General features: G+C 36.9%; 2 protein-coding genes across 2 annotated transcripts; one reads left to right on the top strand and one right to left on the bottom strand.

The window, feature by feature from the left end:
• Positions 1–5,163: 5,163 nt before the first annotated feature.
• Positions 5,164–8,539, bottom strand: LOC142612530 (uncharacterized protein At4g37920). Its single transcript, XM_075784610.1, has 6 exons — positions 8,291–8,539; positions 7,777–8,165; positions 7,438–7,606; positions 6,650–6,894; positions 5,869–6,056; positions 5,164–5,738 (listed from the first exon to the last, which is right to left on the bottom strand). The coding sequence occupies exons 1-6, from the start codon at positions 8,433–8,435 to the stop codon at positions 5,579–5,581; spliced, it is 1,296 nt and encodes a 431-aa protein (XP_075640725.1). The 5' UTR covers positions 8,436–8,539; the 3' UTR covers positions 5,164–5,578.
• A 15,974-nt stretch (positions 8,540–24,513) lies between these two features.
• Positions 24,514–25,467, top strand: LOC142612404 (uncharacterized). Its single transcript, XM_075784501.1, has one exon. It carries the CDS (start codon positions 24,514–24,516, stop codon positions 25,465–25,467), a length of 954 nt encoding a protein of 317 aa, XP_075640616.1.
• The last annotated feature ends 1,223 nt before the right edge of the window (positions 25,468–26,690 follow it).

The following is a 26,690-nucleotide window of genomic DNA, read 5'->3' on the forward strand; positions in this document are numbered from 1 at the left end:
CTTTAATAGCCCCAGCCTTCTTGAGTTTGAGCACCTCTTCCTTCACAGCCTCGGAATGTTCTTTAGAAGAACGCCGAGGTGGCTGTCTTTTCGGAACAATAGCAGGGTTGATGTTTAAATGATGACAAATGAAGCTCGGATCCACGCCTGGAGCCTCATAGGGGTCCCACGCAAAAACATCAATATTGTCCTTCAGAAATTCCAACAACTCCATCTTCTCCTTGCGTGGCAAACGTATGCCAACTTGGAAGAACCTCTCTAGGTCATCTGCTATCAAAAACTTCTCTAACTCCTCACAAACAGCCTCTTCTCCTATCACCGCCCCAGGTGCATTCGGAGCTGTTAATTGCTATGACTCTTGGATGGGCAAAGCTGATGACCCGGCTTCTGTCTGATGAAGCACTACGGCCAATATGCATTGCCTGGCCACCGATTGGCTGCCGAGGATTTCCTTAACATATTCCCAGAGGGGAACTTAACCTTAACATGCAAGGTAGAGGAGACGGCCCCCGCGTGGAGCCAAGCACATGGCTGCGAGGATTACCGTACGCTGGAGTAGGCGTCGACCACAATGAAATCCACCTCACGCCGTTTCGAGAGCCGGATTGAACGGGCAAACGGATCTGCCCCTTCGGCCTGAACGGCTCTCCCTTCGAAGCTTATGAGTGGTGAATCATAAGGAGTGAGATCCGCCAACTTCAACCTTAGCCCCCAAACAAATCGGGGTACATGATGTCTGCACCGCTGCCCTGATCTATCATCACCCTCCTTACATCATAATTCCCTATCCTTAGAGTGACTACAAGAGCATCGTCATGGGGTTGGATAGTCCCTACCTTATCCTCCTCGAAAAATCCCAAGACGGGAAAATTCAGCTTCACCCTCTTCTGCCTGCAGCCTGACTCCTCGGCCTGAGGATGTGAAACTGCCATCACCCTGGTGGGACCCGAGCCTGTCCTGCCAGATGCAGCAAAAATAACATTAATTGTTCCTAACGCTGGCCAAGATGAATTATTCCTTTGATTGTTCGAGCCAGATTGGCCGCCCTGTCCACCAGGTTGACACAAGTGCTGTTTTAGTTTCCCTTCACTGACCAGCTGCTCCAAGTGGTTCCAAAGGGTACGACAGTTCTCGGTAGTGTGGCCCACATCCTGGTGGTACTGACAAAAGAGGTTTTGGTTCCTCTTCGCAAGGTCTCCTGCCATCCTACCAGGCCATCTGAAGAAAGGCTCCTTACGAACTTTCTCCAGCAACTGATGTACTGGTTCTCGGAACACAGTATTCACGGCCTGAGGCGCTGCCGAGCCGGACCGCCCAACGTAATCTCGCCTCGGCTTGTTGTTGTGGTACCTGTCCGACCTGAAATCCCTTCTCTCCTGCGGGATAACCTTCTCCTTACCCTTTCCCTGCTGCTAGTCTTCCTCTACTCTCTTATACTCGTCAATACGGTCCATGAGGCGACGTACGTTGTGGACGGGTTTTTTGGTCAAAGACTTTCTCAAGTCGTGATCAGTAGGAAGACCTACTTTAAAGGTATTGAGCGCCACCTCATCAAAATCACCATCTATTTCATTAAACATCTCCCAGTAACGGTCGGAGTATGCTTTCAACGTGTCCCCTTCCCTCATGGTCATGGATAACAACGAATCCAATGGCCGAGGTACTCTGCTACACGTAATGAACCGCGAAGCGAATGCTCTAGTGAGCTCCACAAACGAACTTATAGACCTCGATTTAAGGCCGTTGAACCACCTCATAGCAACAAGTCCCAAGCTAGAGGGGAAAACGTCTCCCCTTCCCTCATGGTCATGGATAAAAACGAATCCAATGGCCGAGGTACTCTGCTACACGTAATGAACCGCGAAGCGAATGCTCTAGTGAGCTCCACAAACGAACCTATAGACCCCGATTTAAGGCCGTTGAACCACCTCATAGCAACAGGTCCCAAGCTAGAGGGGAAAACTTTACACATCAGAGCCTCGTTATGAGAGTGCATCGCATCCTCTGGTTAAAGTGACTCACGTGCTCCACCGGATCAGTCCGGCCATTGTAGATGGTGAAGGTAGGCTGGGTGAATCTCCTGGGAAGCTTCCCTTTCTCAATCCTCCGTGAAAATGGAGATTTGGAGAATTGGTGCAACGCCCGACTCATAGCATCGTTCCCTAAGCCCCTAGAAGGAAGCTTCTTGTGTCTGCGAGCTGGCTGGTCGTCCTCCTCACAAGAGGACATTGCGCTGGGGGGTGAGCATGACCTTGAGCTGTAACCACCTCCCCGGGCTTCCTCCGAAGAAGGATCAGATGAGGACGACGAAGGCTTACGTCTGGCGCGGCGTAGCTTTCTTTTCAGACGACCAATCTCCTTCTGCATGGCCTTAGCACCATCCTCGTGGGTGGTGCTACCCCCGCCCTGAGTATGGCTGGTCCTGGGGTATTCTGTATGAACGCTTCCCGCACGATCCCTTTGACGTTCAAGGCACTCGAAATGATCCTTCGGTTGTGATCCCTGTGATTCTGCATGGTGAGAACCTAAGCCTGCCATCGTATCCCAGCTCCTTTTTGACTAGGTTCCCACAGACGGCACCAATTGTAAGTGCACAATTGCACCTGGACCCAAAGACAACTACGGGCTCAGGCCCAATGAGCCTTAAACAATGAAATTTGTAGAGTGTGGGTTTCGAACCTAGGTTAGAAGTACTGAGAATCTGATAACAAGCTAGAAGTTACAAATACTTGTAAATAATAAACGATAATTGCAAATAGACCTCCTCGGACGTGAGCCGAGGACTACTTTTGTATTATTTCTCTTTCTTCTTTCAAGGTTACAGTTCTTAATTTTCTTTCTTTTTTTCCGCCCCCCTCTCTTTGGTCTTTACCCCCCTTAAATACTTCCTTCCCTGATGCCTTTTGAACAGTGACTAGAAGTTTCAGCCCTACTGTTCAGGGGTCACTTCCCCATTAATGCGGCCAGGAAGGTAGATGCAAAGTCTTTAATGCGGGGGTGGCAGCCTTTGTTCTTGATATTTTCTTTAACACTGGTGCATCGAGAAGGTTCAGGGTTTCCCCCTTTTTTTATTAGTCTTTCCAGAGTTGTACTTTGACCTTCATAATAAAGCTTTGAGTTCTCTTGGGCTTGTCCGAGGATAAACTCCCCCTCGGCTGTATCCTCGAACCCTCGGCGTATGGGCCAATTCGTAGAGTTTAATTCTGGAGCAGGTCGGCCCTCCATTCTACAGTCCAAAGGCCCATATGTCCACTTGGGCCATTTTACTCCCCACAGATACCTTTCAATATCATTGTCGTTTTTTTTTTTTTTTTTTCCTTTCCTTTTTTAACTACTTCTCATGAAAGTTAAAAAAAAAAAAACTACTTCTCATGCACACAACAACATCAACAAGCGAAATATAACTCGTGACCATATCATCCATTAATTCAATATAAGAATCTTAAAAAATAGGTTATGTCAAATTAAATAATAAATAGAAGAAAAAGAACAAGAATAATAAAGATAACAAGGGTCAGTTTTCATTTCAATAACCAACTAAAAAGTTTGTATAGTTTCACTTTGTCTGTCTTTTTTTTTTTTTTTTTTTTTGAGAAACAGTTTCACTTTGTCTTGATTACAAAATATTGTCTATGATTTTCAGTTTGTTGAAATGATAAAGTTTTTTGACATCGAATAAAGAACATGTATTGAATCTTATCTACACCAATAAAGGTATACCAATATCTTGATGGTAAATAGAAATCATCTTAAAGTGGGGATCAAATAAAAAATTATTGTTTTCAAGTATGGACATTTTGACCAATTTAAGCATATATAATGATAAGGGGATTGAGATTCGATACAATACCTTTTGAACAGTTCAGATCAAATGTTTATAAAGTCAGCTTTTTATATAAGTTATTGGATTAAAAAAGTTGAGAAAGTGAAAAAGTTAAAATTTTGTTTGGGGGATTGCACCGTGCAATAGCCAATCTGCACCATCATCCTGAAAATACCCTTAAGAGGATTCCTTTGAAATGAATTTAGATGATATTTGATGGGCGACTTTAAATTTAGAGCATCTGTAGTAGTTGATGCAAATCTTTAGTTTTTTAACACCACAAAAAGTCACTTTATCTATTTTATATTCTCACATTCAATAGCAGTAGTTTTATTTTAGCTTTTAACACAATAAAATAATATAAACACTACAATAAAATAATATTTTATTCAACCACCAAAACACAACCACAACCACCATCAAAACCATAGAAATCACTGAGACATGGAGAGAGGAAAAGTATTGTGAACATAAAATGAAATGCATATAAATCACTACACAAAGGCACGGAGAGAGGAAAAGTAGGGTGAACACAAAATAAAACACAGAAGAAAGAATAAAAAATAAGAAAAATAGTGTGAACACAAAATACAAATTTTTAATTTCTTTTACCTTTCAACTACAGTATAGCTGTGCACTGTAGCTGTGGAGCCAAAAAATATTGCTTTAGCTCCACTATTGCAAGGTACATTTGAGTTTTAATGGTACTAAAAATAACTATATAGTTATTTATCACCACTATTGCTAGTGCTCATACTTACCATAGAAAGAAATCAAAATTAATGAGTGCGTTTTAGTATAAATTATTTCAATATAAAAATAATGGCATGATTACATAGCAGATGCTTTTGTGCAAACCAGTGAAGTTAGATCTAGATTTATTTCAATAAAAAAGTTATAGAACATGTAAAGATAAGATTATCGTGCCCATGTGACCTCCGAAAGATTGAGGTCAAGTGAACAGGGATGCAGGTATATCTTTCTAATAAATCTGGAAATACAAAATTTTGTACAAATATTGAGGTGGTATACTGTGATTGGTAATGGTATATAATAAAAATTGTGTTAGTAATAACTCCATATAAAAATAATGTTTCATTAATCACAATTATCACTTCAATATATGGATTCGAATTCTGGGATAGCAACTTACAAACAAAGCTTGAAAGTGAAATATCGGTTCTCCAGAACTGTGGCTACATTCAATTGGTCAAATTCCAGGAGTTAACAATGTACAATGATAGTTGTAAGTTTTCTAAGTAAACTTCCTCCATTTAGAGAGAGATTTCTAAGTAGCTGCAAATTTACAAAATAGGAAACTTCCTCCATTTAGAGAGAGCTTTCTAAGTAAAAGACTAGTCATCAACTAGTCATCAATGAACACCACAAACTGTAACAAAAATAATTTACAAAATTTGGTCTACACTGGAGTGTCCCACTATACATTAGAACACAGAATTACACAAAGGAAAACTACAGTAGAATCAACCTAACAAATGATCATGAATTTCTATCCAGTATTTGAAGCTTCAAAGCAGCCACCCTGTGACTTTTCCTAAATTTCTATGCAATAAACGTCACTTTCAGATTCACATGCTATTGATCTCTAACTGTTAAGCGCCAAAGTATAATGTCTAGGATATGCTAGCAAAGCTAAAAGTAACCCCAAATTGAGGTTTGGATTTCATGCTTCAAATCAGCTAGAGTATGGAGCATAAGGAAAAAGCTTCCGAGAAGAATAATTCAGGCTCTTAGTCACATGAATTTATCTTTAACTATCTTCATAATGACCTCCATTTTTTCAATTATCTTTGGATTCATTAGGTCCCTAGCTTCCCTGATGAGAGTGCCTTCCCTGCTGAAATGATAAGCATCCACCACAGTCTTTATCCAGTTGTGCAGCTTCTCTGGTGTTCTGAAATTTTTTTTAAAAAGAGCAAAAAGGGGCATGGGGCAACCATGGAAAGTCAGTGGACTATAATCTAGCTGAATAATCTCTAAAGTGAACGAAAACTAATTAAAGCAATTAAGTTTCAAATGCATACGTGTACAAGCAGTCCACATCCTTTCCTTCAAGTTCTTCTCCTGGGGTAAATGCATCATTTAGGGCACACAGCCGCTCATCAGGGTCTTCAATAGAAAGAAGATACTTAACTATCCGAATCTCTTTAGGCATAAGCCTCTGAAGATTACCTCTGGCAGTCACATACAAATGATACAATACGTCTTTTACCTGCAATGAATGAAAAAATAATAATTCATTCATACTAAGCAGTATTTTAACACCACACAAACAAAATCATGTATGTTGTTTAAAGTAGCAATTAAAATGTAGAGCTTTTTTTCAGGAAATTAAAATGTAGAGTTAAAAAGTATTTTTGGTATTTGTATAAAATTATATTTTACAAAGGCTATATTTGCTTAATTTGATACCATCTTTCTTTTCTTCTTTTGTGCAATATATTTGTGTGCTGGATTTCAACAGATATTTGGACAAGGACAAGAACAAAATTGATCTTTTCTTCTCACTTTCTCCCAAGTCCCCATAAGCAGAGAACAATGATCTCTTCCCTATTCAATGTGATTTCTTGTCCTCTGTCACTTGTCTTGAACACAAGAACAAAGATAAAAATCTCATTGGTCTATCAGCAATTTTCTGTTTTTCCATATTCTAATAGAAGGCTGAAAAAAGCTATAGAATTAAACAGTTTGACTAGATTGGAATCTTTTTATGTTCCCAGCATCATAAAGGCATCACTATATGCACGAGATTAGAGAAAGAAAATAAACAGCGATAACCAATTTCTGAAACCAGTATCACTTCACCTCATCTTTAGTCATGTTTGACTCCTTGGCGGCAGACCAAGCTTTTGTGATCATCATCACCAATGTTGAATCAAGTTCATTTTTCTCAGCCAAATTGTCTATCTTCCCGCAAGCAGCATCTATAGTAGGAGAGTTGATAATATCTTGGAATTTCAACTCTGCAGCATGTAGTGCTTCAATGCTTTCAGTTGCAGAGTCACAGGCTTGTACAGCAGCCAAGCAGGTGTTACCAAGCTTTGCAAGAGCTAGTCATACAAAAACAAATAAACACCATCAGTGCCGTCCACAATGTGGTAAACATATATCTAAGATCAAAAGCTCTGGGTCTGGCCTGCTAAACTAGCTCACAGTCCAGTCACATAACTCAAGTTTATTTATGCTAAATTACAGAGAAAATAAATATGTACATTATGCGACTTGAGTTAGCAATATTATAACAAAACATGAGGGTTGTGACAGTTTTATTAAACGGAGGATAGGACATTATGACATGGTTGAGTAGGTGGCTACATAAGGCAATTGCCTGAGCTAATCATCATACAAGTAACAGTCCCGAACTTACAAAGCATTGAAATACGCATTGAGTAATATAATCTATTGTGCATATTAAGCCAAATAGGTGTTCCAGATAAGACTGCCATAAATAAAATCTGATCAGAACCAAAGAAGAGGACAAAGAAATTCTACTAGTTATCCCTGCATTTCTTCATCTGTAAACCAAACCATGTTCCATTTTGTTACGTATAGCAATTACATAAACAGAAAATTTTAAAATTCATTTTGCTCACCAGTTTGCTCGGTTGGGTTGTCATAATAGGATTCAGCTACTGTGTGAAGATGCACAAAAAATTCTTTTGTGAAATCTTTACGACGCCTAGCAACAATTTCACTTATCTCCAATGGTGAACCTCTAATCACTTCAAGAAGTTCATTGTGCCTTTGCACATCCTCGTCAACCTATACAAAAGAAGTTTCCAATAAAATTCCCACATTAAAACTCAAACCCCCTAATCATAGTATCATCAACAACGCGGTCAGCTATGAATTCTCATCAGACTAATCAGAGTCGACCACATATATTATATTTACTAACACACAATACATGTTAATTAAAATCAATGATGTACCTCCTTGAGCTTCCTTGCAAGCCTGAGTAGCTTGTGCTTCATACCAGGATCAGCATCCTCGCTATCAGCTCGATCCTGACACCGTTTATAGAAATGAGGCCGAATATTGTCCCATTCCTTGCTGAAAGCTAACAACCTTCTCCAGTCAGTTGGGGTGGGCTTGTCAACCAAGAAAACATCGATAAGCTTGTCGCATACTCGAACCATTTTATTGTCACCCAAGCTCTCAACACCACCATCCTCCTCACCATTTCTTCCAGACTCGTCGTTAATCGACAACGAATCAGAAACTGATAACTCTTCTCCACTAACAGCAGCAGCAGCAGCAGCAAGAGTGGGACTTAGCCACCGATGACGCCGCCTTAGCGGATTAATCGAAAAACGACAACCTGGGCAAAGCATAAAAAAACAAATTGCAACGTTAATTACACAAACACTCTACCCTCTGGTTTCGTCGCACAAAAAAAAAAAAAATTTAATTTAAGGTAGAAAGTTCTGAGAGAGAGTTTCTTACCGTTGAATCTGGAAGAAGAAATTGGAGAATATGTAACGGTGGAAGAGAGAGATGGGGTTTTGGAGGTGATGATAGAAGTTCTTACTGGGAAAGAGCAAGAGGGTTGGGCTTGGAGAGTCGCAGAACAGAATTCCATTGAAATCATTCAATATTTTGCTGTGAAAATTATCTGGGGTTTTTGGGTGGGGTTTAGGGTTTCAAATAATCAACTAGACGGTTCACTTGTAGGACGATGCTTAGATAGTCACAAAGGATGTGGTGATGTCGCGGAGAAAATAGTAAAATAGGCATAATTTTCTAACTATATAGTTAGTTGTTACAGTTTACAAACTATATCTTTTACTAGCATCTCGAGTCTCAGAGGCTCGATTTTGAGTCAAAAATCGAGTTTTTGAGAGTCGATTTTTATGTCTGATGTGGCATTTTTTTCCACGTGGAACCACCTGAAAATCGAGTTTCTAAGACTCGATTTACAAACCCAAAATAAAAAAATCCAAGTCTTTTGCCATCTGAAATCCACAGCCATCAAAATCCAAAAAATCATCAAAATTCATCCACCACCATGTGAAGATCAAGACTGAACAGAACCCAGCACGCACAAAAAAAAAAAAATAATAAAAACCATTGCCCAGATCCACGGCTGCCTAGGTCTCGCCGGCAGGGGTCGCGCGACCTGGGCGCGCCGGCCTGCGTCGCGCGACCTGGGCTCGCAGGCCTGGGTCGCGCGACCTGGGCGCGCCGGCCTGGGTCCGCGTGGGTCGGCGGCGGCTGGGCGTGCAGAGGAGGAGGAAGAAAGAAGCAGTGAGAGTAGTGAGGAAGAAAGCCGGAGTGAAACGCAGAAAATGGAAAAAAATAAGAAGGAAAGAGGGATAGATATAAGACATAAATCAAGTTTCTAAGTCTCGATTTCCAACTAGACGCCACGTGAAAAATACGCCACATCAGACAGAATTAGACCATAAAAATCGACTCTTAAAAACTCGATTTTTGACCCAAAATCGAGCCTCTGAGACTCGAGATGCTAGTAAAAGATATAGTTTGCAAACCGTAACAACTAACTATATAGTTTGAAAATTATGCCTATTTTACTATTTTCTCCTGATGTCGCAAGGCAATTTTAGTACTCTAAACTTTCACACAAATTTTAATAAGAAAAATCACAATTTCATATGACGGGTAACAATCAATTAATTATAATCTACCACATAAAATAATTGTAATAAAATATGCGATACTAACATTATTGTGTTCTAAAGATGGTTTTATAATGCATATTATTTTGCAAATAAGGGAATAGTGCAAGCGCTTTTGATAATGATTGAAGTAAAAAATAAAATTCGGTGCTTACACGTTATTATTATGCTTATAGTGTTTGCTCGAAATGATTATATGACTTCATGAATTGGGATATGGGGATTAGAAACGCCTAACTTAATAGGATTTTTGAAATATCCACAAGTTAACAACCGAAGAGAATGAAAAATTCTAAGTAACCTAACTCCTAAGATGATTAAGTTAAACTAAATGCCTACTTAAAGTTTATTGAGTCAACTTGAGTTCTAGTTAGCTCAACTGGTAAAGTCTCTTATAGTTGTACAAGAGATCTAGGATTCAATCCCTGCCTACACCAAAAACTGATTGGTGTCTTGGTTTGATGATAAAGAGCTATCATAAAGAGTGGACGCCATAGGTTGAAACTCTCTCAAAAAGTTTATTGAGTCAACATGTTATATCTTGAAATAGAACATTGTGACATAAACTACCTCAATTCAAGGCCTACTTTTAACAATTTATCCTGATTGAAATTGAATTAAGCAAAGTTATGAGCCCATTTGTTACCGTTGTTTAAACAACAGTTTTCAGTATTTAAACAACATTACATGTATTTTTACACACTTTTTCACCCACATGTATTTTCAAAAAATACAAACAACGTTACTAGAAATCTCTTACCAAACGGGCCTATTTGATTCAAACCTATTGGATTGTACTAACATCAAATTACTTCGAGTTGAACAATAAATCATATCGACCCAAGATTAACAATAATAGATTGCATAAAACTAAAATATATGATACAAACCTCAAGTGCATGTACAAGGAGACATAAATTTATAAGCAAAAGATAGTGAAGATCTTTTACACGCCTAAAGAACTACTTGGTCCCAAGTTTTAGACTACTCCTTAAGAATCCAACTAGTGATCTCTGAAAGTCCTATGCTTGTGGTCTTAATAAGTTCTCTGGTTTGTTTGTTGGGTTTGTGGTGGTCTTTTACATTGATTAAGACCTCTGTTTGTACTTGAAGTATTGACGGTTATTATGCCATGTCTTTGTTTGGTGTGTTTACCATGCCACGTTTCCCATGTTTGTGAGGATTTGTTAACCTCTTGTTATTGCTCAAGGTATCCACGTTCTAAAGTTATACAATTTATATGACATAACACTATTATATGATACATAAATTAAATTACTTATCTTTGTTAAATTCTAACTACACAAAAAAGTAAGAAAGGTTTAGTGATAAAATGTGCACTTTGTACATTACTTCAAAAAGACATGTTAATTTTCCTCACATCCTAGATGGAGACTACATAGCCACACAAAGAGTAGTAGAAAGAAAGGTTAATCCCAGGCCAATTCCAAATAGGGATTGTCCTAGGATTGTGGTCCATAAAAATATTTATACCCCTATGACAATTGATTTTTTTTTTTCTGAAGGGGAAAATAATATAAATTAATAAAAATTGGATTGAATGTCCTATGTATAAACATATGTATATATATTATAAAAAATTAGAATTACACCTTCTTAATATAACTGTCAAACAAACCACTAATGAAATTTCAATAACCAACATTAACTATTCCAGTTACCATATGTTTACAACACTTTGAGAATATACATAACATAAATAACAAATGCATTATGTTTATTTATGTATGCCAAGGAACCCAAATCTAGTGATTATATGATATGGCCACACTAAAAACTGGTAGATTTTGGAACTCCATATACGATGGATTTGAATGAACACCCAAGTTCAACTTCTCAAACTGAATTTTATATTTAATTTTTCGTGGGAATTCGAAACCAAGATTAGGCAAATGCTCTTAGCAACTTTGCTCTTACCACAATTCTCCCTTTCACAACCACCTCCACTTCTCTTTGCTTATCCATCCAATTCCAAAACCAAATCCAAATCCTCAACACAAACCAAGAATTCAAAGTCAAGGAATATTAATAACAACAACAATACTGATCATGACCATTATTACAAGACCCCCTCAAATTTCCATTACTACTTTTGTAGCGAGAACCCAATTGATAACTCTAGCTCCCAACAAAACCTAGATGTCCGATTTTTCGATAATAATCAGTCGCCAAGTCTTGACTTGCTCGTGGTTTGGCTTCGTTCGAATCGTAGTTTTAAAGAGGTCAGAAGAATTCACACGATTGTTTTGAAATGTTTGCCGGTTTTATGTCAGCAATAATTCGATTAGTACCTACTCGGGTTTTGGGGAAATTAGCAGAGGCTCATAAAGTGTTCGATAAAATGCCAAAGAAGAATGTGGTTACCTGGACTGCTATTATTGATGGGTACTATGAATTTGGTTTGGATGATGAGGCTTTAAGGTTATTTGAGGACTTTATTAAAAATTGGGTTCAAGCAAATGGTAAGATGTTTGTGTGTGTTTTGAATTCGTGTTGTAGGAGACTGGATTTTGAACTTGGGAGTCAAATTCACGCTTGTATTGTGAAAGGTGGTTGGAGGAACTTGATTGTAGATAGCGCTGTTGTTGTCTACTACACACAATCTGGGGAGTTACAAAGTGCGTTTCGTGTACTTGATCATATGCCAAAGTAGGATGTGGTTTGTTGGACAACGATGGCCACTGCATGTTCACAACAAGGGCATGGGCAAGAGGCATTTTCGTTGTTCTCACATATGTTAAGAAAAGGCTTTTCGCCTAATGAGTTTACAGTATGCGGTGTTCTATAGACCTGTGGAGAGGAAAAAGGCATTGAAATTTGGGGGACAGTTTACACAGTGCCATGGTGAAGAAAGTACATAAGAAAGATATTTTTGTAGGGACCTCCCTTGTGGATATGTATGCAAAATGTGGGGACATAATGGATTCTAGAAAGGTCTTTATTCTAATGAGGAATAAAAACACAATCACAAGGACATCACTTATAGTTGGATATGATCGAATCATTTTATTGTCATCCAAGCCCTCAACACCACCATCCTTCTCACCATTCCTTCCAGACTCAGTTAATCAACAACGAATCAGAAACTAATAACTCTTCTCCACTACATTCATTTGGTACTGCTTTTGTATCACCAACAATAGCAACAGCAGCAGTAGCAAGAGTGGGCCTCAACCACTGAAGGTCGCCTTAGCAGATAAATCGAAAAATGACAACCTGCACAAAGCATAAAAAAAAACAAATTACAACATTAATTACCCAAACACTCTACCCTCTGGTTTAGTCCCACCAAAAAAAAAAAAAGAATCAAATTTATGTTAGTAAGTTTTGAGATATAGTTTCTTACCATTGAATATAGAGGAGGAAGTTAGAGAATATGTGACGATGAAGAGAGAGATAGGGCTTCAGAGGTGATGATAGATGTTCTAACTGGGAAAGAGCAAGAGGCTTGGGCTTGGAGAGTTGCAAACAAAATTCCATAGAAATTATTCAAAATTTTGCTGTGAAAATTATGGGGGTTGGAGGGGTGTTTTGGGTGGGGTTCGGGGTTTCAAATAAGGGAAATTCTTAGGTGGTCCAAGAGCTGACCTTGTAGTCCAAGTCAATAAGAGTAAGCCATGTCATTAAAATGAGAGTACATCATCATTCCTACCAAGTCAGCCCAATAAATGGGTCCCTTCGTAACGTTTGTTAACCCCATTAAATTAAACAAATTCAACTTTTTTTCAAAATTTTGACATGAATGGCGGTTCATTAAAAAATTTAGGAATATAAAAACTCTTCAAAAAATATGTTTGTTGGTCTTTTGAGTTCTGAATAGGGTTGGGGAATATGCTATTATGTTTTCTTGGATGGGTCCTTTGCCCACCCACCTCAAATTCACCATCTTCGACAGCGATCGGTGGAGATGGTGTCTCCTCCTCTCTCCTCGCCTAAAGTGTTCAACCACAAATCACCGTAAATCCTCTCCTCCTCATCTCAGCATCCATAGCTAGAAATATGAGCGATTAGGTTTGTGTGTATGTGTTTTTTTTTCCTAGTCTTTCACCTTTTTCTAAGTGCTATAGTCTGTTGGAAAAATAGTATGGGGTGAATAAGAAATTGGTGTTTTTTATGTTCATTTGAAGATGTTATTAAAAGTGATAAAAATCCTGAGTCACACATAGGAAAGGAAAGAGATAATATATGAGTTTATATGCTCATGAGTTGGACATTGGGTTGGGCTTTTGGCATATGTGGACTGGACCTACTTGTCCAAATAATAATATTTTATTATTTTAATTTTTGAGTCAGTTAGTCTGTGCACAGCAGTTATGACTGAAACAGAGTGTTTGTTCAATAACATATAATTTGTCATAGTCCCTCATTCATAAAAACTATTTTTAAGAAAACTCTCACAGTGAGAATATTTTTGTGCATTTCATTTTGTGTCAAAGAGAGAGAAAGAGACATTGAGTAGTTCGCAGAGCACAACCTTGTGTGCTTCGTTTTCATGTTGTAGATCATTTTATCCTAGGACACAGACGTCCGTGAGTCTCAAAGCACCACAGTGATTGTGTGGGGGGCGAAATCCGCTTTAAGGAGATTGTGTCAAACACAAGACTTGATCTGAATTATTCATCTTTCACACATTTGGTCCGTGAGTTTTTTAATTATTTGCAGATTTCTTCTTATATATACAGTATATATTTATTGTGTTTATCTATCACTTTTATTTGTGTTATTGCTTATATTTAGATCTGTATGTTGTTCCTTTTGCTTTATCACAAAAGTAAATTGTTGAAATATATCCAACAATCTTAAAGCAGAGTTCATGTATTTTAATTTATTTTTGTCATTTACGGTGAAAGGAATTTTGTGTTTGTTGAAAAAACGCTAAATTGGCAATTGTTTGTATTCCTGTGCAAAACTGGGTTTGTGTTTATCTTGTCGTGTATATCTATGTATTGGTTTATTTTATAATGTTATATTGTGAACTTTAATATTTTTAAAACGTTGAAGGTTTCTACTGTAAGTTCATCTACGGGGATTGTAGAGTCTAGGGATAAAAGTTTTGTACTAGATCTGAAACTTCTCTTTACTATAGTGAATTGTTTTATGGGAAGGTTTCTCCCTAGGTTTTTTACTACGAAACTAGTTTGTTTCATTAGTTTTCTTAGGTCATCATATCTTGTCTTTTTTTTTTTTTTCGTTGCATGATATTGACATGATATTGATGTTTGTTTGTTTTGACAATTTTTATATATAATAAATCTAATTAACAACTTGGGTTTAAAACTTGTTAATTCTATCAACTGGGGTCTAAATTTCCCAACAAGTGGTATCAGAGCGGGTACACTCTGATTGGATTAATTTCCTTGAGTGTGATCCTTGACCCCCGTTGTCATGGATCATGGACAATCTCTTTTGATTCTTTCATTATTTGATGCCACTAATTATGCGTACTGGAAAGTTCGTATAAATTTTTTTTTGCAGGCTTTAGGTGAACAGGTATAGCAAGCTGTTGAAGTTGGCTAGATTAAGCCAAAGGAAGCACCCGTGGATTGGGATGAAGCAACAATCATAGCGGCAAATTTCAACAGTAGGGCCTTGAATGTTTTGTTTTTGGGGTAACCAATGAGGAATTCAAAAAAAATATCATCCACGGAAGTTGCCAAGGAAGCATGGACCATTCTTGAGACCACCTATGAAGGTACCAAGGTAATAAAAATTGTGAAGTTTTAAAAACTCATTAGTAGCTTTGAAGAAATAAGGATGGAGGAGGATGAGACCTTTAATGAGTTTTATGTTAAACTCAAGGATATTGTGAATTCTGCTTTCAATCTTGGAGAATCTATAGCGGAATCCAAAATTGTTAGAAAAATCCTTAGGTCCTTACCTAAAAGATTCTATGCCAAGATCACTGCCATTGAAGAAGTGAAGGACATTGATCAACTTTCTTTAACTGAAATTGTAGGGAACCTTCAAACCTATGAGATGGGATTAGGCTCAATGGGAAAAGGTGGAAAAAGTAAAAACTTGGCTCTTGAGGGTATAGAGGAAGAGATTGAGGACTTTGAAGATGAAGATGAAGATGATGATGAGGATGGGGATCTAACCTTCATAACTGATAAGATTATCAAGTTTTTTTCAATTTAGGAAAAAGGATAAAGGTAAACCTCCTAGGAAATCTAAATTTTCTAGAAAGGGTAAGAATGAGAAGCCCCTCATCTAATGCCATAGGTGCAAAGGTTTTGGTCATATGAGGATAGAGTGCCCAAACTACTTTATGAAGGAAAAAACCAAGAAGTCAAAAGATAAAGGGTTGGTTGCTACTTGGAGTGACATTGAGAATGACTCTTCTGATGAGTATGTGGATGAATGTGATCATGTTATGGCCTTTGTTGCCTCAACTGATAAGGTGATTGTGGAGAGTGCTAGTGACAGTGAGGATTCTTCTGATGAGGAAGTACCTAAGAAGTTAACCCTTCAGGAAGCCTATAATAAGTTATGCACTGAATTCATAAAATCTGAAAAGGCTTCTCATCTTTATAGAAAAGAGCTTAATGAGGTAAAAACTGAAAAAAATGATCTATTAGTTAAACTAGATGAGACTACAAGGTTAGTTGAAACTCTTGTTGTGAAGAACACCTCATTAGAAAAGAAGGTCAAGAATCTTGAGGTTAAGCTTAGTCAAACTAGAACTCAGATAGAGAGGATGTCTAGTGCAAAACTTGATGAGGTATTGAGTACTCAAAAGCCTAGTTCTGAAAAGACTAGCTTAGGATATGCTGTTTTCCCCAGCCCCTCATCTTTTACGACTTCTAGATCAAGGACTGTCTTTGTTCCCCAATATGAGAAAGGTGATAAAGGTATGAAATCCAAAACTGATTTGGCTATTCTAAATCCTTTATTAGACCTCATATTTGTCACAATTTTGGTGTTTTTAGACACATTCGTCCTAATTGCTTTAAGTTGTATCTTCAAAATCAAGTGTTCAAACGGTCACAGGTTTTCTTTCAAGGACCTACACATTTGTTTAGAGAGTCATTAAAAACTTTAAGATTTTTAACTCAATTTCAAGAGAATTTTAATTCTTCTATGTCCTTTAGTAGACATACTAAGACACGTACCTTTTCATCTTCACGACTAAAGATTCATGCTGTGTGAGTGAGAAATGAGCCTAAGACTTAATTGTCTTTTCTGTTTGTCCTCTACTTTAATTCTTTATATCTAAAGTATGACTTTTTTACTTGATTTCTTATCTGCTTTTGGAATCATGCACCTGCATTCTTCTTTCATGCTTTCATGTTGTTTGTCTGTTTTTGTTTGGTTGTTTAGTTTTTATTTTATTTTGTTTTCAAAATAAATAAATAAAACCAAAAAAATACAAAAACAGAGTGTTTGTATACATTGGTGCTTGTGTACCTTGAATGGCCAATGAAACAAACTTTTCTAAACATTGTATCTTTTATAACTTAGATGAGCATTTTTATGCACAACTAAGTAAGTGAGTTTTGTGGCTCGTGTTTGTGATGAGTAAGGTTAAGTGATCTCTTGTACTTAACACTCATATCACTCTTTTTGACAGGAAGGACTAAAAAATCCTAAGAGAAAGGCATAAATAACCATCATACCATTGTTGCCTACCAATCATGAAATGACATCAGTATGCTTCAGCATAGCAAAAGTGCAATGTCAAAAAACTTAACATAATTGAGTATTTCTTTTCTCTTTCTTATATTTTCATGTATGATATGCTTAATAAAAGAAAAATACGCAAAGAAAAATAAAATCAAAAAGATTAAAATGTTTCAAAACATGATTGCAAGCTTGTATTCTAGAAGATGTGGGAGTTATAATAAGATGTACCTTGAAGGTGATAGTCTCTATCAAGCAGTTTTAATCGTGTGTGAGTTAAATATATTTACTCATATCTCAAATCGTCATAACATAGAGACACTTATGCCATCTTGTGATGTTTTTACACACAACACTCAATATTCTTTGCTACTTTTGATACATGTGCAGGTACAATATGATTTGGCCATCACAAGGTTTACATGTGTTAATGTATGCTCACTAAACTGTTTTAACTTATTTTTAATATATAAAATTGGTTAGACTGTTTAGTATGTGTGTGTGTGCGTGTGCGTGTGTGTGTGCGTGCGTGTTTTGGATCTAAATGCATGACACTTTTCTTGATTGAGAGATGTTTTTGAGAGATTAAAATGTTGGTTGGATCTTTGGTTGAGTTTCATGTTTGATTGCATTCTTGTTTGTTTTTTTCTCTTCTTGAAAAACTGTTTTCAAAGCAATCTCGACAGCTCCTCTACACCTCTTGACAGCTAGGCTATCTATCGAGCTCTTTAGCTTTTTCTTATCGCAATCTCAATGGCTTCTCGATCCATTAAGAAAGTTTCTGTCTCCTCGATAGCTTCTCGATCCATCGAGGTTGGCTTCTGCTTGACACCTCTAGATCCATCGAGATCCTCTTGCTTGCATTGTTTTTCACATGTTTTGCATCTTTCTATTATCTTGTCATCATAGCATCTTATTTCATTACATTCATGTTTTTTTATGGATTCTTTGTATCCCCTTGATTATCTTTGATCATCTTTATGTTTCTCGGGTGAAGTTTTATAACTTCCTATACCTTTTGTCAATCATGACAAAAAGGGGGAGAAATTGTGGAGAAATTGTGGTTTCCTTAAGATTCTACAAGTTAGGGGGAGAAATACATGCCCTTTTAAGGGGGAGATGCGTTTCATCTTGTTAAGGGGAGTGTTTACTTCCTTGTTATTATAGGAGCTTCTTTTAGCTTCTTCTTCTTATACACCGGTCTTGTGACCATGTTTACATATATATATACCTCTACATGTATTGTTTCTTTTCTATCTTTATACACATGTTTTTTTTTGTATGCAATCTTTTATTTCTGTCTCACACTAAGATGCCTTGATGAGTTTTGTTTAAAGTGTTTCAGAAATACAGGTTGTCAAAGTCTTACTTACCATGAACTCTCTTCTTGCAAAGTTTTTCAAGAGTTTGTGTTAGGATAGATTTTATTGTATTTAAAAAGTGAGTATGAGTTGAGTGATTTATGACTTCTCTCATATGTTCATTTGTTTGTTGTGGTTTTGTCACGGATTGCCAAAATGGGAGATTGTTAAGGACATATTTTATGTAATTGGCTAATCTTTTGATAAAACGCACTTTACTTGTAATTGGGTAAATCTAGTATGTGTTTAATACTTCAAGAAACATGTTGCTCAAGCCAAGTATTAAAGCCATCTTAAAACTGAACAGATAGCTCGATAGCTACCGATAGATAGCTATCTATCGAGGTTTAATGAGTCTCGACAGATAGCTATCTATCGAGAATTACGAAATTAGAATTTTTAAATCTGATTTTAGGCCTATGTTGACATGTATGTGTAGAGTTTCTTTTCTCACAACCCTAGACATATATAAGGCTTATTTTAAAGGCCGTCACATAAAAAAATAAAAAGGAGAACACATGCAAAAGGTGACCGATTCCTTATTCTCTCTAAAAGACGCTACTGCGTCTTTGCGCCTTAGGGGTTTGTAACCAAGTGATTCTTGATCTTTATTGTTGATGAAGTGAAGAATTTTGCAGCCAACATTTTTCTTCCTCAAGTTGGTGAGTGAGTCACGTACTGAAATTCGTGCAAAAAAGTTAGTCACATACTGGGATCCGTGCATCAAAAGGGTGGTATTCATATATTGAAGAGTTTAGAGATTCCGAAGCAGTAGAAGATTCCTACTGTAAGTTCATCTACGGGGATTGTAGAGTTTAGGGACAAAATTTTTGTACTAGATCTGAAACTTCTCTCTACTATAGTGAATTGTTTTACTATGAAACTAGTTTGTTTCATTAGTTTTCTTGGGTCATCATATCTTGTCTTATTTATTTTTTTCTGCTGCATGATATTGACATGATATTGATGTTTGTTTGTTTTAATAAGTTTTATACATAATAAATGTAATTAACAACTTGAGTTTAAAGCTTGTTAATTCTATAACCAGGGTCTAAATTTCCTAACAATTACTGAAGTGGAAAATTCTTCTAAAGATGTGAATGATATAGACCTTTCTGCAGTGATTTCTGAAGTGAACTTGGTAGGAGGAAATACCAATGAATGGTGGATGGACACTGGGTCTACTCGCCATGTATGTTTAGATCAGAATTTGTTTTCTTCATACCATCACGTGGACAATGGAGAAGAAATATTCATGGAGAATTCCTCAACCTCTAAGGTTGTAGAAAAAAGAAAGGTAATATTGAAGATGACTTCAGACAATAAACTTACTTTGAATGATGTACTGCATGTGCCAGATATTCGTAAGAATCTTGTTTCTTGCTCACTGTTGAGTAAGAATGGTTTCAAATTGGTCATTGAATCTCACAAGTTTGTACTCACAAAGAATGACATGTACGTGGAAAAGGGTTATATGAGTAATGGGTTATTCAAAATTAATATAGAGTGAATCTGGAATATTGCAAGTGTGGATTTGGTTTGTAATAATGTAAGTGTGATATTGTAGTGGTGTGAGACTGTAACCGTGTGATATAGAAATGACACACACACACACACACATATATATATAGATAACTTGTAGTTTACGTACTTTTGTACCGTAAAAGTATATATATAATCTTCAAGAGACTTATATGTGTGTTTGATGTTATATATCTAGAATTATTTATTACTTTTCGGCTTCTCTTTAACTGTGTATATGATTCTTTACAATTTTCCTCTTGACTAATTTTTGGAAAAATTTGTTTGGCATATTACCGAAGGAAAAGGAATTCACACGGCCTAGATATATAAAGTGACAGGCTAAACTAGTCAAATCTTTTAATATGATTAAGTTAACCAGTTGAACTTGTAATATAAATCTAAGCTAGTACATTACTTCAACCTTTTATGGACGTGATGAATTGGATTGGCCATCATTTGTATTTACTATTTTGTGAAATCGTTTCTTTACAATAACTATTTGTTGACCCAATGTTATATTATGCGTTTAATGAACATATGTGATTATGATTATTGATAACATTGAATGGAAATGAAATGGTTCTGCAAAACAGTGATGTGTGGATCGAATGGTGCAATCCATTTGAACAAAACATAGGCAGAATGAAAGAAAATTTGTAAGACACTATGAATTATGGAAATGTCACATAACTTTTTTATAATTATTTAAATGTGGGGGTGTCTTCTTAAAAAGAAGGTGGCTTATTTAAAGAGGTTTTGATTGAGATACAAAACAATGACATGAGAAATATGCTACCTATTTCTAAATGTGTAATTACCAATTAAGTGTCTTGGTAGTACAAATAGTTATGGTAGGTCTTGACATATTTGTTAGAGACATATTACCATGAGGCAGTTGCTCTCAAATAGAAGTTGTTTCAAATTATAAAACGGATCCGTAATTAGTTGTTTGAGTGGAGAGCAAGTAAACTGCTCATCGAGGGGAATGAGGTTAAAGCCTATGACATAAAAGACTTCAGGATGGCAACCCGACCTAGCTGACTGGAGATCCCAAGATCTAGGTTCACTATGGAGATAACATCTCCCTCCCATTCCTATGATGAAATAGTGATGCCTGTAAGCGATGTTCATGGTAAACTTTACTTTTAATGATTCTTATATCTTGAAAAACCAAGTGGGGTATAGTAGGATACTCTTAATAAGAGTCTCCTATATGAGTATGAAGTGGGCCGCTTCCATGAGAGTTTTAAGGCTAAATTCTCTAAAACACTTCATGAATTTACCAGGATATGTTCAGGGCCGAAATGAACACAACTATAAGAATGAAATATGTTAGAAAATGAGCTCTGTGAATTCTATTGTCTTGGTGTATACAAACGGCTAAACAGTTCAAGACATCATGTTCACTGGTTAGCTAGTATATCCGATAGTTTTTCACAAAAGAAAGTTCAAAGCCACAAGCTACTTCACCCGATACAGTAACTTTTTTTCTACTCTTTCTGTGTCTACATCATCATTTGCATTGTGTTTATCAATTTCTATTCATGTAGGGGATTGTTGGAAAAATACCATAGAGTGCATAAGAAATTGATGTTTTCTATGTTCACTTGAAGATATTATTAAAAGTGATAAAAATCATGAGTCCCACATAAGAAAGGAAAGTGATAATATATGAGTTTATATGCTCATGAGTTGAACATTGGGTTGGGCTTTTGCCATATGTGGACTGGGCCTACTTGTCCAAATAATAATATTTTATTATTTTTATTTTTGAGTCAATTAGTCTGTGCACAGTAGTTATTACTGAAACAGAGTGTCTATTCAGTAACGTATAATTTTTCACAGTCCCTCATTCATAAAAACTACTTTTGAGAAAACTCTCGCAGTGAAAATATTTTTATGTATTTCATTTTGTGTCAAAAAGAGAGAAAGAGACATTGAGTAGTTCAAAGAGACATTGAGTAGTTCCCCAAAGCAGCTATAACTTACTCGGGGGCCTTTAAATCAGATCATACTCCCATCATCTTGGACAATAATCCGGAAGATAGCTTCACCCATAGACCCTTCAGGTTTGAAGCTGCTTGGGTGCGAGATAACAGATGTAATGATGTTGTGGAAAAGGCTTGGAATGAAGAGGTTGGTGGTTCAGCCCTTGTAAAACTGTGCAAAAAGCAAGCAGCAACCAGATCAGCACTCTGGAAATGGAACAAGGAAGTGTTTGGGCACTGTCAAGATAAGATTAATAAGCTGATGGTTAAAATAACCAATTTTCAGAAAAATCCTCCTTCCGAACATAATGGAAGAGCAAAAAAAGCACTCCATGTAGAATTATCAGAATGGCTTGATAGATGCGAAATCCTTTGGAAGCAAAAGTCGAGGGAATTATGGCTGAAGGAAGGGGATAGAAATACAAAGTTCTTCCATCTTTCTACTATTATCCGAAGAAGGTATAATAACATTGATGCCATTAGGGCTGATGATGGTTCTTGGGTCACCAACTCAAAGGATATTAGAATCCAATTGTTCAATTCCTTTAAGAGACAATACACAGAAGAAGAAGTATATTTCCCGGATAATCTAGACAATGTTATCTCTCCCTGCATCACTGAGGAAGATAATGCTTTACTTAAGAAAATCCCAACCCCTAATGAGATTAAGGCAACTCTGTTCCAAATGCAGGAATTAAAATCCCCCGGACCGGATGGTTTTCCTGCCCTGTTTTACAAAGAATTTGGCACATTGTGGGAGATGCAGTGACACAAGCAATCATTTCCTTCTTCATGGTTGGTAGCATGCCCAAAGAGGTAAATAGTGCTCTTATTGTTCTCATCACCAAGACCTCAAATCCCTTTTCAGTCAATAACTTTTGACCTATAAGTCTGTGCAACGTCGTATATAAGATCATTTCCAAACTCCTGGTTGCAAATATTCGTCCCATCCTCCACAAGCTCATCTCGCCTTGCCAATTTGTGTTCATCCTTGGCAGATGGATTGCTGAAAACCAAGTAGTCGTCCACGAACTTCTTCACAGCTTCAAAGTTAGAAAAGTTAAATCTGGTTTCATGGTAGTAAAGCTGGACCTCCAAAAGGCTTATGACAGAGTTAATTGGAGCTTCATCCAAACTGTTCTAACCAACTTCGGCTTGATAGTGGGTTCATCAGATGGATTTCAGCTTGCTTATCTTTAGTGTCATTTGAAGTTCTTGTGAATGGAGGCAAGTTGGATCAATTTAAACCTAGTAGAGGATTGAGGCAAGGTGACCCCTTTTCGCCATATCTATTCATATTGGGGCAAGAGGTGCTATCAAGATTGCTAGACAAAGAACTCTGTTCAGGCAATCTTAGTGGCGTAAAAGCAAGCGCTAGAGGACCTGCCTTAACACATGTGATGTACGAAGATGATATTGTCCTTTTTTCAAAGGCTATAAGACACGATGCAGAAATCCTAGCAAGATTCCTGGACAAATACTGTGATTGGTCGGGTCAAAGCATAAACAAAAATAAATCTAGTATTTGTTTTTCCAAACACCCAAGTCCTCCCATTAGAATGAGCCATCAAACAGTTGCTCCAAATGAAAAAACTCAAAAAAGAAGCTGTTTATTTAGGAGCACCCCTGTTCCTAACTAGATCCCCTTCTAGGCACTTCAATTTTCTCCAAGAGAAATTAGAAGCCAAGCTGTCAGGATGGAGAAGTAGATGCCTTTCATGGGCCGGAAGGTGCACCCTCATTAACTCTGTCGCCCAAGCCATACCAAATTACACCCTATCCTCTTTTAACATCCCAGCCAAGACTTGTGACAAATTGGACTCCTTAACTAGGAGGTTTTGGTGGAAGCCAAAAGAAAAGGAAGGAAGATTCTTAGCTTGGAAGGCTTGGGATAAACTGTGCTGCCCCAAGAGTTCAGGTGGTCTGAGTTTTAAGAAATCCAAAGAGGTAAACTCAGCTTTGCTAGCAAAACTAGCTTGGATGGTTATTGCGGGGAAAGAGAGTATTTGCATGGATTTGCTTCGGGCGAAGTATAAAGTTAGTAGTGATTGGCTAAGGGCTAAACCACCCAAAATTGCCTCCACCACTTGGAGAGCAATTGAGGGTGCTAAGAAGCTTATAGAAAAAGGAGCTTGCTATCTCCTGGGTGATGGAAGGTCTATAGATATTTGGGCAGACCCTTGGGTCCCATGGCTAGAAGGCTTCAAACCTCAACCTAGAATGAGCACAGACACTCAACAACAACTCAAGGCATTTGAGTTGATTGACCTTTCAACTAAAACTTGGAAATTTGCTATGGTGGCTGAATTATTCTCGGTTGAATCAGCTAAAGCAATCTTAGCTATTCCTATCCCTTACAGTCCCAGGCAAGATAAGCTCATTTGGGTGCCTGGCCCTAAGGGAATCTTGCAGTCAAATCTGTCCACAATGTCTCATTCAGAGCCCCTATCAGTGCTAATCTCCAAAGTAGCCACTGGAAGAAACTTTGGAAGGCAAAGCTATCTGAAAGATTAAGAATGCTGCTGTGGAGAATAGGAGCTAGTGCACTCCCTACAAAGGTGAATCTGAGTAGAAGATTTGACCACATTGACTCTACATGCATTCTCTGTAATAATGCGGAAGAATCTCCTATCCACCTCTTTTTTGGTTGTCCTTTCACCAGGGCTTTTTGGGCTTCTGCTTGCTGGGGTCTACGCATAGAAACCTCCTCCCTTGTTACTGATGAGGACATTATCAAGCTGATCTTAATTCCTCCAAATTCCCCCTTCCCATCACATGATCAGTGGACCATCTCCCTTAATATGGCGCTGATCATTGATGAAATTTGGGGGACAAGAAACCTAATTCAGTTTCAAGAAGGTATAGCTGATATTCATCTTTCTAAGAAGAATGTTCAAACAAGGTTCTTGGAGTATTCCAGAGTTTTCTCTGTCTCAAGTGCACTACCTGCTGTTCAGCCAACACCTGTGTGGACCCCTCCCCCTCATGGTTGGATCAAACTTAATGTGGATGCTGTGCTGAATAGCTCCAAATCTGCCCTGGCAGTGGTCGCTAGAGATCATCAAGGTGAAGTCCTATATATTTGGGGTTGTCAACACCATCTGTGCTCACCATCCCAAGCAGAAGCTTCTTCTATTCTTTGGGCTGTTAAGCTTGCGTTGCAGGAACATTGGAAGTCTATCATTGATGAGGGTAACGCACAGGTCTGCTTCGATGCTTTGTCTTCACAGGACCATATACTAGATTGGAACATTTGCACTATTATTAACAACATACGTAGCTTAAGTTCTAGTTTTGTTTCTTGTAAGTTTCGTTGGATCAAGAGAAACAGCAACTCAGCTGTGCATTCAGCTGCTAGAATTGCGTTGAACTCCTGCCAGCAGTATTGTTTCAATAAGAGTAATATTCCTCCCCCGCTTAAGTCGGTCTGTATGGAAGATTCCTCATTGTGCTCTTTTGTTTGTGTTTAATGAAATTGAAGTTTAGCAACAAAAAAAAAAAAGGTCCTAACCAACCAATCAATCAATATCTATACGCTAAAAATGTGACATTTATTATTCCTATGTTTTTGTTGAACTATATTAGTTGTCATGTCATTATTTTCCTTTGGTTCTTTGTTTTTAAAAAACATGTATATAAATATTAATGTATGAAATAATGCATTTTGCCATTATTTATTTTCGAAAGTAATTATAACTTATCAATTATGATATGACCATCACTTTTTACTAAAATGAATTTACACATTTTTGAACTTTTATTTTTGAGAAGAATTTTTTAGAAAATATAATATTTTGTACTAAATGTAACTTATAATAGAAAATATATGTAATACGAATACTTTGAGTAGAGACACCATTTATTTATTTTTAGTTTATACTCGCTTGAAAAAAAACTTATTCCACCACTGAATTCATATTTGTACACTCATGTAGTATTGAAGGCGAGGTTAAAGGGCTTAATTCTACTCCTACTTAGAGAACTGTATGTCATTTATATAAGCTTCAAGAGACAGAGTTAATAAAGCACTTAAAAAATGGGTTTTTTTTTTCCCCTTTCATTTTCTTTTCATGTAAACTATTACATGCAACTAGTTTTCTTGATTTTTTTTTTTTTTTTTTTTTGTGGTGTACCAACTTTCTTTACATGGTACCAAATTTTTAACTTGAGTAAAATCTTTAACAGACACATAAAATCACATACACATACATAATAATTTAGTTAAAAATATTAACGTGATAATAAATATGATATGTTACTTTAACAACAAACCAATTCCATCACATTGGAACATATTACTTATAGAAGATTATAGTTTTACATCACTTTATTATTATCTATACTACTATTTAAGGGGCTTCTTCTATTTGGATTCCTATTTTTTTAGTTCAAAAATGCCCCTACAGGCCTATATTTAAGTAGAGACAAAACTAAAGGACAATACGGTAAAAACTCATTTTTTTAGTTCAAAGATGCCCCTACAGTCTTATGTTTAAGTAGAGACAAAACTCAAGGACAATCCGGTAAAAATGCAACTCCAACTTCCACTAAAATATTGCCTAAAAAATAGGACCACTCTCCTATTAATTTTTAAATTGATTTATTCACTTATAAATTAGATTTTTAAAATAAAAATCATATATATATATATATATATAATAATTAAATACAGTTTTTTTCTACAAAATAGGAC

The sequence above is a fragment of the Castanea sativa genome, chromosome 10, assembly GCF_040712315.1.
Source record: "Castanea sativa cultivar Marrone di Chiusa Pesio chromosome 10, ASM4071231v1".
Taxonomy (NCBI): Eukaryota; Viridiplantae; Streptophyta; class Magnoliopsida; order Fagales; family Fagaceae; genus Castanea; species Castanea sativa.

What these genes read in the sequence shown, in the direction of transcription:
- LOC142612530 (XM_075784610.1), bottom strand. Translation starts at nt 8,435, where the DNA reads ATGATTTCAATGGAATTCTGTTCTGCGACTCTCCAAGCCCAACCCTCT. An exon ending in CAACCCAACCGAGCAAACTG is followed by an intron (nt 6,895 to 7,437) that starts GTGAGCAAAATG and finishes TTGTATGACTAG; the next exon opens with CTCTTGCAAAGCTTGGTAAC. An exon ending in GATGTGGACTGCTTGTACAC is followed by an intron (nt 5,739 to 5,868) that starts GTATGCATTTGA and finishes AAAAAATTTCAG; the next exon opens with AACACCAGAGAAGCTGCACA.
- LOC142612404 (XM_075784501.1), top strand. Translation starts at nt 24,514, where the DNA reads ATGCTGCTGTGGAGAATAGGAGCTAGTGCACTCCCTACAAAGGTGAAT.